The 17914-nt window shown below is 38.7% G+C and overlaps 1 protein-coding gene across 2 annotated transcripts in view; it reads left to right on the forward strand.

Annotated features, from left to right (window-relative positions):
- Positions 1 to 17914, forward strand: part of CNTN5 (contactin 5) — a gene marked incomplete at both ends in the record, with an annotated part of 363298 nt that overhangs the window by 96842 nt on the left and 248542 nt on the right. The window contains one exon of one of the 2 annotated variants that reach the window (XM_082305015.1): positions 7413 to 7631. The exons of the other annotated variant lie outside the window; for it this stretch is intronic. Coding sequence (XP_082161141.1) covers positions 7413 to 7631 — 219 coding nt within the window. The remainder of the gene's footprint in view (positions 1 to 7412; positions 7632 to 17914) is intronic. 2 annotated transcript variants of the gene reach the window in all.

Raw genomic sequence — 17914 nt, forward strand, 5'->3', positions numbered from 1 at the left:
AGACCATCTTAAATAGATGAATTTTCTCCTTTTCCCATATTATCAAATCTGTGGTAAAAAAGGTTGATGAAGACTACCAGCATATTTTCCTTGAGAACTTCCAGCTTCTAAATCATCCCCCACTGCTACTTTGGAGAACAATTCAAAACTCTTGATCTTCACTCCTCCGAAGAACTGGACATTTTGAGCAGAAAAGACACAAATGAAGCTTGACTGATTTATGATGAGAGGACTAAGACAATGGACATCTAAACAAGCTGAAATGTTGACATCTCAGTTACTCACCTTACTTTCCTTTTAAAGCCTGTGACAAAAAGTAGCCATTTACTGAGCATGTCCATCACATCACATGCCATGTTCCTCTTCCTCTTCACTACCTGTAAAGTAAACCCAGCCTCACTAGCTCGCATGTAGACATCCAGATTCCATATGTTTAAAATGAGGTTCCTGGTGAAGGTTTCCATCATTTTGTTTGTTTTGGTTTGGTTTTGATAATTGTCTGCATATGTTGTTGCATTGCCTGTTGTTTTGAGTAATAATTAGGATATAATAGCACCTTTAAAATGAAATCTCTGACATGTAAACTAAACCACACATGGTGGGAAGTGTGCAGAGGAGGATCAGATGCACTAACCAGTTCTCGAGAAAATCTGCTGGCTTCCACTTTTTTCTTTATTTTGTTCTGGGTTTTTTGGTGGTGGTTTTGTTTTTGTTGTTCTGGGGGTTTTTTTGTTACAGTTTTTCTCATTTCATCAGGAAAACATAACTTGTTGAGATTTTGCTGTGTTTTAGTCATAATCCTAGTTCTCATAAGGAGATGCCTTGGATGGACACCTTACCAAAACAGTTTCTTACTATTCCTGCATCACTCTCTCAGGTTATTGCCAAGCAATATGTCATTGGGCAGTCTAAAAGGAAACCAATGTGCATGTGCAGAACAGGATAGAAAATATATTTCTGTTTAAAAAATTGAGGAGCAACAGTGATACAATCCAGTTTACAGAATGAAGGCACATATCTTAATAAGCTTAGAAGACTGAACACTTCCACTGAAACAACGTAATTAAAAGTTACAATGCAAAAAATGGGTTAGCATTCTTAGTGACATTTGATTAAACATGCTAGCTAGCAAAAATATACAAATGAAGGTCACATTTGCAAGTATTATATGATAGACTACATTTTAATTAGATAGTTGAGAAATGTTAATGAGTTAGTAACTGACCAGGAGTCACTTAAAAAAAAAGGAACGAAGGAAAACAAAACATCACCCCAAGAGTCTGAATCCTTTACTCTCCATAGATTTCAAAAACTACAAAGACAGTTTTCAAAGAAGTTTTGGGGATGGATTCAGTGAATTTGCCTTGTCATCTTTCTCTGTTTGAAGAAAGAATGTAATTTGGTCAAATTACTTAGTACCATTGTTGGAGCTATGTTGACATATGTTGTGCCTTTTGAAACAAATCTGTCAGATAAAATATAACAGGATAGTATTTGTGGTTGATATTTGTTCCCATGGGCTGTACCTAAGGAACGTGTGTAAGCGTATGCCATCCTGTGAGAAAAGATCCCCTTTCTCTCAGAGTTGGCTTAGTTCTCCCACAGCACACATGAAATGAAATCGAATTTAACCTGACATAGCTATTACAAATTATAGGAGTAAACATTTTTTCAAATTATCTTGAAATTAATATTTTTGCTTTTTCTAAAAGAAAAGAAAAAAAAAACCTCAGTAATCAGTAGAAGAAAGACAGTTTCTCTGTTACCTGTGGTGCTATTTTTCTTCATGTTGAATCTGACCAAAGAAAGGCTGAAGAGCAACGTGTGCTGGAAATAATAAAAGATGCATGAATAATTTAATGAGCCGAGAAAGATTCATTAAAAAGTTACCAAAACTAATTCAAATCATAGTTTTCTGTTGGAAATCACATGTAAGAAAATGTGCACTTGGAGTAAAAAAATATAGTCTATCTTAAAACTGTCATACTGTTGTTAAAATGACTATAAATCTGGTAGTTATAATGCAAAGAACTATGAAGGCTAATCCAAACTGCTGATTTTATTGTGTCTGATTTCTAGTTGCTTAATATATTTACCACTTGTGCCTATATATTCCTTACTTGTGTCTGTTTGCAGCTGAAAAACCTTTGGATGTTTCATCCCAAATACTTATTTCTAAGAATGAGGTTCGGGAAAATATAATTTCATTGTGAAGCTCAAGAGCAGAGTTTTGAGAGCTACCCATAGGTACTTGATGGAATTTCTCAAGGATTTTAAGGGTAGACTGGTAAAACTAAAAAACACATTAGAGAGTAACATCTACTCTCTAGCAGTTTAACTACGTACTTAAATACTGGGAAAAAAAATTATTCTCCCAAGTCTCAGAAGCCTAAGCCAAGCCAAATTAAAGGAATAATTTTATTGTAAACAGTACTCCAATAAAAATATATTCTAATTAAGCCACTGCAACTAGGCAGTTCAGAAGTCTAAATCTCTGGAGGCGAATGCTCAGATTAGGAAGTAGGTTTTGTTTTCAGGTAAGCATGATTTCTGCTCTAGTTGTCAGTTATGATCACAGGCTACAGGCTTTCAGTAAATAAAGCAAGAAATATTTGCTAATGTATAATTTATTCATTTCCAGTTATGTTTTACAAGAAAAACTTTACTCAGATACAGCATCTCCATGAGCATGACAGAGCAACCAGAGTCAGGGTGAAATTTCACATTGATTGCTAATCCCAGCCGAACAACACAATTATACCATGAAAGGTCAGAAACCAGCTTGCGTAATATTGCCATTACTGCAGGACCTTTTCACCATGTAGAGTGACTTTTGTATCCTTGCCTTCTCTTTCTTCCCATGGTATTTTACCTTCATGCCATCTGAGATCATTTGATCCTTTTGTTCTTTCAAACCCTGGATTTACCACTGTGGAACAAGAGTTCTCCATTCAACTAGGTAACAAAGAATTTTTAAATATTTTTTCAAGTGGGAAAAGAATTACAGTCTTCTTGACTTGATGAGGCAGCACAGAACAAGTTCATTTCACCAAGCTGCCTACACATGCTATTTCAGCAAAAAGAAGTTGCCAAAACTATTTCAGGGTTGTTGAATGCTATTTACTGGAGTAGCTTATTGCGTTATGTATGCAAAGTAACAGGAGAGTCATAGCCTAAAAATGAGAAATATTACATAAGCAAAAACTGCACTGTGATTCAAACTTCTGCAGAAAGGGAGGCTGCATACCACTGGAGATTTCAGTATGGATTCTATTTACTTTTGTCCAGCAATGTGATATGTTGGCAAAACTTAGGCAGCCTGGAGTGAATCTCACTATTGTACTTTCTCCTTTTTCCAGTCCCACTTACTGCTTAGCCCTTTACGTTTGTCTGGCTCCTGCACCTCCTCAAACCTCCTTCCCCTCCAGATGTGCTCCTCTGCCTGGAAGCTGTTCCAGGCACTCACCCTAATGACATAAAGTCTGATCCCAAACTAATTAGGTCAGGACCACTTGTTAGCTCAAGCTTACTAGGAACTGTACTGTGCCTCGTCTCGTAAGTTGGCATGCCCTTCCAATTAAAAAGAGTAAAAAGGCAAAGTATTTCATTGTACAATTTTGAAATGATTAATGGTTATTTTGCTTTCCCATGTGTGTATAATCTGCAATTTGGCCTGGTGGTAAATGAATTAAGTATAATGGAGGATACAACTTTTGATGTGGTTGTTTATAACTTTATGTATGCATACTACTGTTTGTTTCTCTTGTGTGCCTGAGCAGCAGGGAGGAAGGCTGCTTATTTGTCTTAACTTGTTTACTGGATGATAGATATGGCAGAACCTGGTAGGAGGATGTTCGTCTCCTGTGAGCAAGATCATCTGAGAGACTTTTATGGAAGCAGATGGAGATGGCAGAGAATGAGAGACACAGCAAGGAGAGCTAAGTGGCAGACTCACTAGAGGAGCAGGGGCCTGGCTGCATTTTGTTCTTAGTGTGTCATTGAACTGAAAAATTTAATATTGAAAACATAAGGAAGAACTATAATATAGTATGTTTATGTAGAAACATGCAGAGTTGTATGCTTGCTCCACCCACTTTCCAAGCTGACAATACAGGACAATAGGAACATAGAAGCTTTATTAAATGTTCTAAGAATCAGGATTATTAGTATTAGTATTTAACTTCTGATTGCTAATCTCCATTTCTTTGCAAAAGAAGCAATATACAGCTCAGACTCTCTAGCTTGCACAGGAAGCCTTTCTGTCTACCCATCAAGGAAGATTGTTTCATAATTTTCCCAATGAAATGACATAAGAATAATTACTTGAATCTTCTCAAGCTAGAATAGCTGATATACTCAGGAACATCATCTAAGGAACTATCTTCTGTTGTCAACAAATGGACGACATAGTTTTAAAAGTCTTCAGACATCAGAGTTTTACTATTGATATATGTATGGCATATAGTACATTTAACAGCCTAATAATACCATATTTCAGTCACACAAAGTATTTATCATTTGCTGAAAAAGTACTGACATAGATTTTTCCCAAATCCATGTCCTTTGCCATAGGGCAAATAGCATAGAGCTAAAATACTATGCTGAAAATAGAAAAGTGCCTATATCTGCAGAAAATACGCAAGGAACAGTACATTCATTATATATGTGATTGCAATCATGTTTCCTTTGGAAATCTTATTAAGGTTTATTATGCTGTGTTGTAAAGTTTGGACCAAAGGCAGGTCTGCATTTTTTTTATTATAAAGTAGAATTCCTTCCAGTGTGTATTTCTTCTATGTCTGTGTGCACACTGGAGGAATGTCTTCCCAGCAGCAATCACCACTGTTTCCAATTTTTTTTTTTAAAAGCTGTAGAAATGGATCCTGTAAAATAGAATATGTATCACTGTTAGAATTATATAATAGCTGCTTACGTTATAAAAATATACACAGGAATAGTTCTGTGACAGTACACATTTTAATTTAACACTTTCTTTCCACTTCCTTGTCCATCTCATGTAGATGACAGATCATTTGTTCACCTTGGGTTAGAAGCAGAAGGATATATGTGTATTTAAAAGACAGAGGGATGTGGTGTCTTTTCAAAGCAAGAGTCCTTTGCGTGGTGCCTTGCATCCTTGTTACCAGCTACAGTCTGGCCACATCCCAGCTCCATGTGAGAAAAACAGGACTGCATCCCAGTCTGCCCATTTCCAGATTTCCTGCAGCATTTCCAGGGAGCGTATCAGCACCCCCGAGGATACCAGAGGATCTGAGCTGTGAGGATCTGAGGAGCTCCGCAGTGCCCAGTGCCCGCTTACAGTACAGCTAATTAGCTATCCTGCCACCAGAACTGCTACATTCACCACTGAGCACTTCCATCCTCTGATGTAGACTGTGTTAGAGAGAGTTTTGTCCCTTTTCTTTATGTCCATATTCCCCAGGGAATATCTTCCTTCTGTGCTCACAAAGAAGATGTCCATTCTGCATTAAGCATTTAATGTGATAAGTTTAAACATGAACATTTCTACTGCAGCTCATTTATCTGAAATCATTTATATATGTAAGCACAATCATATTTTTGTTCAAAAGATAAATTACTGTTTGTTGAGACCAAAATAAGTCAAAAATACAAAAATTTCTTCAAGAAACCTCAATGACCTTGAGATTCTGACCTCAGGGAAATCAGAATGAAAATAAGTTATTTTAATGGAGGTAGATTTTAATATGAAATTTTAAAAATTTTTTTCAATATTCCCCTGGAATTGGAAAGATTTTTCTTTACGTTCCCCCTATGGAAAAAATTACTTTAAAAGAACTAAAATACATCAATATTGCAAAATGTCGAAGGAATGTATTGAAAGACAAAGATATTTTTTGTAAAATCACCTTGATATTCCAATGATAATGTTTCAAGATGTCTTATAAGATATGTTTTCATACAACATTTTAATTTATCATGATGATGTTCTATTTCCCTTCTCTTTGTGGGCCAGGAAAGATGATATTATGTATATGATGATACACAAAACAGTGTGATGCACATTATAAAGTAGATGGTTTGTGAGACCAGGATGAAAAACAACTTAAAGCAGAGTTCTTATTTGTGCCTTTCCTATCTGATTGCCAAAGCTTGTATTTAAATCCAAATTTTAAATGAGATATGGCATCATGAAATAAGCTGTATATTTAGAGTTTGCGTAGATGAAAATGGTAATTTTAAAATACTGGTCATTTGCTTTTGCCAAATTCCAACTTCTTCTAAAAGGTAGAAGAGGTACATTTTTAACATCTGATCAGAGACAATAAATACTGCACTGAAATGACCTTTTCCTAAACCTGAAAGACTCTGAGCATTCACTGTCACAATCTTCGTAAAGTAAAATGCATATTTCTCTAATTTTAAACCATTTGAAATATAAAATAGTCCAAACTATATTTATGCTTAGAATAATTTCCCAAAAACTCTCCAGGAAGGCCATGACCTAATATTTTAAAAAGATTTTATTGCAGTTGAGTGTGTTGCTATTCAAAGCTTTTGAACACTCAGAGTTTTTCATTGTTCATGTTATGCCAAGGTGAAGAATGTCCAATTTATAAATATTTATCATCAATGGTGATGACAGAACAATGATCTTTTTTTCTGCCAGCCACTTCCACTGTCCCCTAAAAAATCAGTTCCTTCATAGACACTTGATATGCAGTCTGACTCCCTTTGCTCATCTATATCAATGTATTTTTAATTATTCTTCTCACCTCCTTTGCAGCTCCTGAATGATATTTTTAACCTATAATAATAATAATATAGTTTATTTATTTCTCTTATATTTGGCATTATACAGGGACCAAAAACTTGGGCATTATTTCTTATTTGTAGACATTGAAATTTTAAATACAGGCAGAAGAGGGAAAAAAAGGGAAGTTTCAGAGACAGAAAAGGAGGTGACTTTGGCATGTGCGTGTTTTTGGGAGAGATATCTGTGCATACATGGGCTCTTGGGCTTTTTAGCTAGCCCACTTGATTTGCAGAGTAGTGTTGAATTGAGCATATACAAAGTAGTGTAAGGCTGTGGAGGAAAGAAGGTGGCTTGGAAGACACTTTTCTACTGTGACTTACAGTCACAGAAATAGAATTTAAAATATTGAAAACTCATATTACCATAAGTAAGAAATTTAATAACCACCTGATTTTTATATTGTCTTGAAACTGCAGGGGAGTTTTCTGTCTTAGAGCTCTATGCTGTTACCCAGTTCTGTCTAGAAGCTGAGTCTCTTGTGGAGTCCAGGCCATCTCTGACACTCCTTTTACAGATAAAAGTTTTCTACTTTTCTACTGCTATAACTAAATATTCTTTTGAAAAGTGACAGATTTTATCTTTATTCAGTGTTTGCTTCTTGGTTTTTTTTTTTCAGAATATTCAGAAGCTGTTCCTGGTCTCCCCACTTCATATGCTGCTATCCTAAGAATCAAATCTGGTAGTTCATCTTTAGCCTCATTTAATTCAAAGAACAGACCACGATTAAGCAGTCCTTCATTAGGAAGTGCATCTTCACCAGGCTGGAGAGGAGCTGCACAACATTATCACTCCCCAACAAATCTCTACCACTTTTCAGAGGGCTTCAAACATGATGGTAAGTCTAGTTTCCACCTCTGAATCTTTGAAACATTTTTCAAAAGCAGTACATTTTTATCAGCTTACTTCAGTATTTCTCAGACATAATTTTGAATTTTATTAAACATCACAAAGTAGAAATGGGCCCCTTTCTCTTTAGATTCTTCAGATTAGTCTTAAAGTCACCAGTTAAAATATTCTTTCTTAAAGATTCCTATGCAGAATAGTTTTATACAGTTTTTGCTACATGGAAATAAAAAACTAGTGGTTTGAAATTCCCTTACAGCACAATTTCATCTACCCAACTAATGTCTGTATGTTTGAAAAGCAAAGCAGTAAAATGTCAGTCCCTTTTTTACATATATTTTTTCTCTTTGGAATTTTTCTAATTTAATCATGAATGATAGTAATGTAAATTAAACATGAATAGTAAATCTTATAAAATTACATTTTCTCTAAATTACCTACTCTGCATAGTCAACTCTGTAATGCATGCACGCATGCATGGATAGACATACTGGTGTGATATGGTGTCATTTACCTTTAAATGCAATAATTCATGGTAAAAATATGCATTTTCTCCTATTTGGTTACATTTAAAAAAGCCACATTTCTGATACCATTTCTTTAATGATAATGTTTATCTGAATTACATTCAAAGAAAGATAGAAATAAAAATAGAAAGAAAGAAAGAAAAGGAGGAAGGAAGGAGAGGGAGGGAGGAAGTGGTTAGAGGATATTTAAACATAATAGTCTAAGGAAATAACAAAAGAAAATTGTGATTAATACCTCACAGTTCAACAACATTCATGCAGTATAATGACTGTGATCACAGGATTACTGCTCCTCTCAGTAAAGATTTTTTTTTTTCCCCTGGAAAATACCTAGCACGTATTGAAAGCTAATGGTGTATGCATGTGTTTTTTGTGAACAGAAATGGCTTATATACAAGCATAAATATGTTCCCTGAATTAACATTGATCTAGAACACAAACAATTTGAATCATGCAAGCAGATAGCATGTTTGGTAGCATTTCTGGAACTGGAGTGGGTTTCTATATTTGTCCTTCCTCTGCAGTATTCTTTGTAAGCGGTGACTAGACTAAACTCAGTTATTGCCCATGCACCAGACACTGTTAACTTTTCCCAGGCAACCTGATATGTACAGGTGAAAATCAAAGTTCAGGATTAGAACCAGAGTGTATTGTCCTGGTCTTCAACAGCATGAATGTCTAGAGACTGAAGCAGAAGAAATTGGTAGCTGCAAGGCAAAAGAACACAGACTTTATGAATAATATAGTACAAGCTGGAACTATAAAGCATCTTCTCCCTGATTGACCCTGATGTTTCCATCATGTTTTCTTGGGAAAAAAAAACAGTTGGCAAAAAGGCAGCTTACTGTGTTTAAATTTGATGTGAAGTTTGACTGTTATGCTTAAATCCTTACTTTGAGAGGGCTGAGAAAATTTTATGCCTGTCTCATTCTAAGAAAATGAGATATGGGATGGGGATGCTCAGGGTAAGCATTCCACCACCTAAATCCTTGGCATTTCCAGGCAGTATGCTGAGATCGTACCTGATATAGGTCAGCAACCATGAGTTTTCTCAAAACATAGGGGCCGCATTCCAACTCTGCAGTTGAGCTGCTTCTATTTTGCAGCAGGAAGCGAAGAACCACTGACTGGAGACAAAATTTAAAAAGGGCTGTAACTCATAAGCCCCAATGAACAGAGCACTTAACTTAGAAGAGAGGGACTTCCACCCTTTTTTCCAAGGACTACATAAAAGAGTCCTAGGAGAGTTACTCCACCAGTTACAGGTCTTTGTACATCCTGCTGTGTAGACAGTTGCAGAAACAGGAAAATCTGAGGCACCTGAGTGAAATTTAAAAGCCCTTGATTATCTGAAACACCTGCATGGCACAAGCACAGATATGAAACAGGACTTAGAAAAGAGCAGCATACTTCTGGCGTAACAGGATTCAGGACTCCATGGCAGGAGACCAGGTAGGATATTCTGCATCATCCAAGAGAGCAAGAACATATCTGCTATAGCAGCTGAATGTAACATATTTTCTACTAATATAAATATAATAATTTCATGTTTGATATAATATCTTTGATATTTAGAAACCAGAAGTAAGTTCACTATCTCAATCATCTGGCATTCCACTTACTTAAATTAATAAATGTCTTGATTTTGATTTAGCCTCAAGGCTTTTTTTCAGTTTCTAGAGCTCTTGAAGGAAAGATGTTTTAGTTATCTTCGTACAACTGGTATGTGATAAGGGACAGAGTTAAGTTATTGTGTTTATCACCCAGGGTCTCCTAAAGGAGGAAAGGCTACAGTACCTTGTGCTTATGTGTGTTCATGAGTGACCACTGATACAAGTGAGAGGACATTAATAAGAGGGGGGAAAACATATTTTATGTTATTACAATTGAGAACTTGCATAATTCAAACATCTAACATATGGCATACATTCAGGAGTCAGGTTTTCCATAAGAGAAAAAACAAAATAGTTTTATTAGCTGCCTAAGTATACAGGTTCTCAAGTGACTTCTTAATTGATTTCCCAGCAGACATGCTCAGAGGCCTGACATGGCTTCTAATAAAGATCCTCTTATACTGACTTTATGCCATTTAATCTGCACTCTCAATTCAGCATGTGTTTCCTGATATCTCAAATTAAAAGGACTATGCGGTAGCTCACTGCTGAATTTAAACAACATGGAATTACTTAGCGTAAACATGCAGTTAAGGCAATACAGTCCTTCACTTCAAGCCATGTATCAATGTGCAAAATCGCGACTAAAGAATGTGCATAGAAAGTGTGAATTATTCATGAAACACTCTTGAAGAATCATAAAACTGCAAAGTCTTATACTTTCTTACTGTACCAAAAACTTTTGGAAATGCTGTAGTAAAGATAATTGAACTTAACCTTAAATAAAGACTCCTTTTATCCTTCCATCTTTGGTTTGATATCTTTTAGAATAAAATAAAGAACAGGGTCCAGTTCACAACTGAAAGTGTTGAATCAATGAACCTCAAGATATGCAAGATACAAATCTAATTTTTGTTGAATGAGAATTCCTGATTCCACAACATCTGCTAGTTTTACCAGTCTGAATTAAAGACACAGACTACTAAAAATTTTTTCCTTGCTAAAAAATATTGGGCAATATTGATTAATGTGGCATGCAGTTTAGATGATAGGATAAACTAAGTTTAGAACAGATATGTTTGTTTCAGACCACAGAACAGAGAAAGCGTTTTCAACCAACAGGAAAAATTTGTCCTATCTTGTCTAAAAAGCAAATAAACATATCTGCTTCTGAAAAGATAAAACTGAAAAGATGAGAAAAAAGAATTATCTCCTTTGCAGTGTTAACTCAATCATGTACTGTACACGGTTCCAGCATGCAGCATACTAGAATCAGTGTACATACCTTGGGGCATGTGTATCTGCCTGAACTTACCTGTCAAAAGGACAGTCTCCTCAAAGTCTCTTGACTTTTAAATTAGCTGAAACATAGTTTTAAGATTAAATGTATTTTATAATACATAATAATTTTTATAATCATTGGAACATATTTTGTTGTGATGAATTAGTAGGCTTTTTCTTTTTCATTATATTAAAGGAAATTCTATATTTTGACAGATTATAAGGATATTAAAAGGGATAGTCATTCTTTATTTCTTAGGTGTTAAGTGAAGAGTTATATTATAGAACCTACTTGTAAGATCAATATTAGCAGTGAAGTGAATACTTTGTTTTTCAGTGTTTAAGCAGGAAAAAAAGGTGGGTTTCTAGCTTTTAGTTGAAGAAAACAATATGTTTTCTTTGAAAGCAGGGTGTTCATTTATACATCTAAAATGTTTTCTGAATATACTGAATGGGTTAAACTGTTTGTTTCCATGGTAACAAAGGTTAATCAGAAGATCCTTTAGAGTCATCACCTCAGGTGCATACAACAAGCACAAACTGAAAACAAACCAGGAAAGAAAGAAATTCAAAAGCAAGTTTGATAGTGAGTATCACTAAAACCTGATCCACCTTTATCAAAGAGTCTCTTGCTTTGTAGGACCAATTTGAAATGAAACACCTTTGATTTATTTTAATAAATTCTGATGATGTGCACATTTCAGCAACATATATAGCCTTATCAGCAACTGCTGCAACTTTCTTAATGTATCCTGAACTTATTAATACCCAGGACTGACCGATCATTGGGATATGGTTTGGTCCATGATATGTCAAGTAGGTACTTTGCTGGGTAGGGTCTGTATACAGAGTCCAATGTGTATTTTAGGATGGAAGATCTGTTAGTGACCCCTCCTTTCAGGCTGCTTTAGAAGTTCTATCATTTTGCAGTATCTTGTAGCTTTTCTTCAGAAAATTCTTCCATCTCCACAGGGGTTCAACAGGCCTTTGAAAAATGGGCAAAAAAAAGGTAGAGAGATAAGAAAACATTCTTTTCCTGGTCCTGTAAAAACTTGTGGGTTTTAAATTTTGCTGAGTTACTCTGCTTTCAAATGAGAATTGCCATCACCTTTTTTCCAACTGCCATTTGGACAGATTTTGTCAATGTGCCAGAATAACAGCTGAAAACAAATGGTTTGTCTGAAGATGTCTCTAGTTCACCTTCAGAGGGATTAGCAAAGCCATCCACCAGTATCACCTGCAATAAAAAAAGTGCTCCTAAAGGGACATGAGCAAGGGACATGAGCAGATGAAATGGAGAAGACCTGAAGGAATACCTCCTTCCCCCATACTCACATGCTGCCTGAGCATATCCCCTCAGATACCTTGTCTGCTGGTGAAAAATACCAGAGTGAAAAGAGCTGTTTCCTCCCGCCAGTACCTCAGACTGAGAAAATGGCACCAAGAAGACTATTTATGTCAGCCATACAGCTTGAATGGTACTGTAACATTGCAGACAGTGGTCAGACTACACTAATGACATTTGATGCAAGTGACCAGTGTAGTGTAGAATTTGCTACACCTTCTCCTTCTGCAGACAGTTATATTTCAAAAATATTTAAGAAAACATTTAAAAGAACATTATTTCTTTTAAAAGTACAGCACACAGAATTATCAGACACTAAAAATAATACTGCCAATGCAGCTTCAATGCAGGTCTTTGAACACAGTCATATTTCCCTCCTGCCCACCTCTGAGTTCCCGGGGTTCCAGGAATTCATTCTTTTTCATGCTGTATTTATTGACCTGGAATGATATCAAGGATGGTGACAAGAAAGATGAGTCTTGAGGAATGACACTATTTCAGTTACTACAGAATTGAAAGCACAGGAAACTTTCTTCTCATGTGCAGTTTGTTCTCATGGTATTTGCATTGCTCAGCAAGAGAACTAAAGAACATCTGATTTTTCATTTTGATGAAAATGTCTCTGATGAGCATTCTGTTGAAAATGTCTCTGTAGGCAAGAGAGAGAAACCACATTTTGGCTGCTGTCTGAGGTGCAGGATACACAGATTCCCGTTGCCATTTCCATGAGGATCTAAATACTTTTTACTAAGAAGTCATACACTCTGGTATTTTGTAAGTGTAAATGTGCTGCAAGGAGAGCCTTGGAATTCAAAGAATATTTGAGTACTGCTCTCAAGAATACTCAAGAATTTAAAAATTAATATTTGGAATGTTTTCCATACCCTTGCCTTTCTGGGCAATACCAGTTTAAACAGTAAATCCTATTGAGAGTGCTTAGGGCTTTTAATTGCCTAGATTGAAAATGGCAACTTAAAATTTGTAAAGGGACCACAAACTAGCTGTTACTTTGCTTGGTTGCCATGCATACCTGTAATCCCAAGACATATGTGCCTCTCTATAACAAATCACTGGTCTCATAGCATTTACATACAGAAAACTGGTTGTTTTAATAAAAGCCTGTGTGAGGAACAGAAATATTTCCCTTGAGAAATTAAAACAGTAACTTGAAATATGCATATGCTTAATATGTATGTTAAATATTAATCTCTTTTTATGCTCTTGTTTAAGTTAGAAAAAAATCACACATTACTGTCCTGTTTATAAGCATGGGTCACTGTTAGTTAAAACATGGGTGCAAACAAACGTGATGCTTTTGGACATAAATTGATCTCCTGAAGGGATCAGAAAACATACATGTGTATAAAAATGTGTGTGTATCTATCTATATATATAGCATACATGTGCACATGTACAAAAGATATATAAATTAAATATAATAAGGAAATAAGGACAATAAAGAAAAGGCCCAGGAGGTTTCCCCCAAGAGAGCACACAAAGCAGAAGAACCAGCCAATGGCTCAGGAATCGGCAGATTTTATTTCGGGGTCAGTCTCAGCCCGAGAGGGCGGGTGGCGCGGAGCTGCCCTTGTCCACAGCTGTGGGGAGCCTCCAGCTGCCTGTGGGACCATGGCGCGGTGCAGCCTGGGGCTGTGTGTGCTTCCTTGCCCTGCGGTCGATGGCCGTGTCAAACGCTGGAGAAAGCTCTGGCTGAGTGGCTGCGGAGGGAGGGGATGGGAGCGCGCCATGGTCTGGTCCTGTCCCTGCCTGGGCCTGCGGCTGCAAAAGGCAGGATAGTATCAGGAAAGAAAGGGAGCAGCCGGCCTGGCTCCCCATGGGCAAGCCCTGCCCAGGTCCCTGCCAGGGTCTTGATTCCTTAACTTTGTGTCGGTGTCCTTGTAGAAGGTGGCAAATCTCTGTGATTGTGGCCGAGGACAGGAGTGCGCCATGGTCTGGTCCTGTCCCTGCCTGGGCCTGCGGCTGCAAAAGGCAGGATAACAAGCAAAGGAGCAGCCAGCCTGGCTCCCCATGGGCAAGCCCTGCCCAGGTCCCTGCCAGGGTCTTGATTCCTTAACTTTGTGTCCGCGTCCTTGTAGAAGGTGGCAAATCTCTCTGGCTGTGTGGCCGAGGACAGGAGTGCGCCACGGTCTGGTCCTGTCCTTGTGCGAGCCTCCGGCTCTGGAAGACAAAGGAGGAGCAGCCGCCATCTGTCGCGGCAGGGGCAGCCCCTGCCTCCCTGCCCGGGCCCAGCAGCCCTGCCCTCCGCTCCCTGCCCTCCTCCCTGCCCGCTCGCCTCAGCCCTCGCTCACCCGCCTGCTCGCCTCCAGTCTGGGCCGGCTCAGCGCCCAGCCCTTTTTATAGCCGTCCTGGGCGGCCGTGTCAGCAACCCCCTGTGACGCGGCCACCACCAACGTTCTGCCCGCTGTGACACGGCCACCACATCACTGGGAGGAGCCAGGGCTGAGGGAAGACCCAGCCCTCGGCTGCCCAGGGGAAAAGGGCCATCGCTCTTCAGCCTTGTTAAACGCAGTGGGATGGACAAACCCCGTAACTCAGGCCCATGGGGGAAAGGGCCGACACGGAGAGCCCGCTGTCACTCCTGTCTGTGGGGACAGCCTCTCGCCTGGGGCTGCGCTCACCTCACGGCCCCTCGCCGTCCTGTCCCACCCACCTCCCCTGGGCCTCCTCCTTGCTGCCAGGGCCGGGGCAGAGCCAGGTGGAGCTCAGCGTGAGGGTGCAGCAAATAAATGTGATGTCTAAACACTGGGGAGCAATTCAGGTGTTTAACACACTGACCTAGTGCCACTTGGGCTGTCTTACAGCCTCGTGTCCTATGGATATACATGAAACGGGCAGATAGGACACAGGACCTGGGCAAAATGCACTAAATGCTTATTTTAATCCCGGTTGTAATGCCTAGCAGTCCGCTGGCTCCATGCATGGACAGTGAGCTCACACCTGGCTGCAGAGAGCAGGGTTCGGGTGTCTGGAAACAGGCTCCGCAGTGTCACTTCAGGCGCTGCGAGGAGCCTCACCCGGCCTGTAGCCGCTACACCAGGACAGGGCAGGGCTGGTGTGAACGCGGCACCGCGCTGGTCTGCTCTGCCTGGGGGTCTCAGGCACTTGGAGACCTCCCAAATGGCAGTGGGTATTTATCGGTTAGGAACAGACACCCTGTACAGATTAATTTACATGCTGGAAGCTGGGTCTCCAGGGCACTTCAGACACTCTGGGGTGTCTGGCCTGATCCCAAGAGGCCACTTCAGAGACCTGTAGATCTGGTGTCATACACAACAGCTCTGTGGCTGGGAGGAGTTGGGGGCAGAGGAGTGAAGCTGAGCCTGCAAAAAGGCAGTGAAGGCATCGCTTTAATTTTTGTCTTTGTTTCTTACTGCCCAAGTCTATTTTAACTGGAAGTAAGTTTTCCCAAGTTGAGCGTGTTTTGCCCATGACAGTAACTTGTAAGGGATCTCCCGGTCTTTCTCTCGACCCAGGAGCTTTTTCGTCCTATTTTCTCCCCTGGGCAGTGAGTGAGCAGCTGGCAGGTGGCCAAGGTTAACCTGTCCCAGTAGGTAATGTACTGCAGTAATGCTGTTTGGAGTGTATGTACTGTAGATATAGGGGGTGAGTGGCGATCATTTTAGCTTATGAACTCTTCTGCTATATGGTTCTCAAATGGTTAGTGTTTCTAATCCTGTAAAAACTTGAACACATATATAAGCCTGTTTGCTTCTGTAGGATAGTTCATGTGTATAAAGCTGCTCAAGTGCATTTTATAATCAGGCATTTTTTTTCTCTTTTTCCTCGGCAATCATCCATGTCTACTGTCATCTAAAAATCTAACCCTCATCTTGGTTACCTGTAAGGCTAGTGTAAGGTCTCAATGAACATACTGCTATAACTGTTCATGATCAAACTGTGGTAAGACTCAGAGATTAATTTTTCAAGGAAGACTCTCATAAGAAAGAGCAGACTGCTGCTGTTGATTAGATGTGGGACTAATAACCAGAGATTATTAATCTTGGTGTTGGCTTTCTTGAGCATAACTGAGCAGTCCTCCAGTCTAGTTTATAAAAGGACACATGAACAATGTCTGTAAATATTAATTGATGTGCAGTTATGCTGTCTGCTGGAGAAATTGTATCTAGGTTTTGGTGGTGACTAAATATGTATTTAGTAAGTGATGCAATACTCTTAAAAGAGAAATTAAGAAATTCTCAGTTGTAATCAGGTGAGATTCACGTGGTCACCTGCTTCGGACTGGGAATCCTCAAGCAGAATGACGTCAAGCTCTCCTAAACATTTGCTGCTGTTATTAATGTAGATACAGCTTGGAATTCCTGAGTCAAGTAATGCACCAAGATTGGCAATGACACCAAAGTTATTGAAAAGTTAACTTTTGACTCATGTCTACTTTTTAACTGTTGAACTTCATTGCCACCTACTTAAAATCTCCAGTCCCTAAAAGCAGTGATAGAAGAGAATCACCTGTTCCTCAGAAGGCCGATTAAATCCCATACTGATCATTAGAGAGATGTTTTCTCTAAGCACTTCAGGTTTTAGTTTGCATGTTATTCTCTCAGGGGGCATTTCTGCCTCAGAAACAATACAGGGAGTATAAAGCGTGACGAATACATGTTGTTATTCAAGAATAAAAATTAAATAGTATTGACAAATTGAAAATTGTGAAGCAGTATGGTGATTACAGAATTTCCAGGAGAAATTTGAAGCCATTTATCTGAATGCTGAATATCAACTCAATTCATTTACCACTGAACTGAATGTTTTAAATTCTAAATTAAGGTTATGGTTCCTTAAGTGTCTTCTTTGATATGAAAATGTTTAAAACTGCTAATAAGTAATTGTTACTTATAGTAACAGCTGATACGTTGGTAAGATGGCAAAAGACAGCCAAAATTCTATCAAACTTTTTCCTGAAAGTTCAGACTTTTGTCCTGCAATGGTAGAAATCTCTGTATGATGAGTGGTGCCATGCACATACACATTTGGGTTTTTAATTTATTCTAGGAAAATGGATTAATTACTTAAATTTAGGGTGACTATTCACACTATTCAGTTTCAGAGATTTCAGCCTGTGGGGTCACTATTCAGTCCAATTCACTCCTCAGGCCTGGCTCCATGACCGACTAGTCTTGCAGATCTGCAGCCTCACACTATGACTGTCTGCATGCCTCGCAACCTGGCTTTACCTACATTATCTGTATTAGGGGAAGGGGAACGAGGTTTGCATCCCTGAGTCTCATCCCACCATGAAACAGCAACAATAGCAGAGTGTGCGCTGGCTTCTGGGAAATGTTCTCAAGTCCCATAGTTTCAATGTAGCTTTAAACTCCCTACATAGAAAAGACAATACAGTAAGCCTCCAGTGGTGTTCCAGGTCAATTTTGAAAGAGTCCAGGACTTTCCATTACCTTTAATGGGAGGTTAAGTGCTAGCTAAACTATGTGCCCATCATTGATACCACTACCGAAGCCTTCACAAGGTTTTA

The sequence above is a fragment of the Platalea leucorodia genome (assembly GCF_965183815.1).
Source record: "Platalea leucorodia genome assembly, chromosome: 2".
Taxonomy (NCBI): Eukaryota; Metazoa; Chordata; class Aves; order Pelecaniformes; family Threskiornithidae; genus Platalea; species Platalea leucorodia.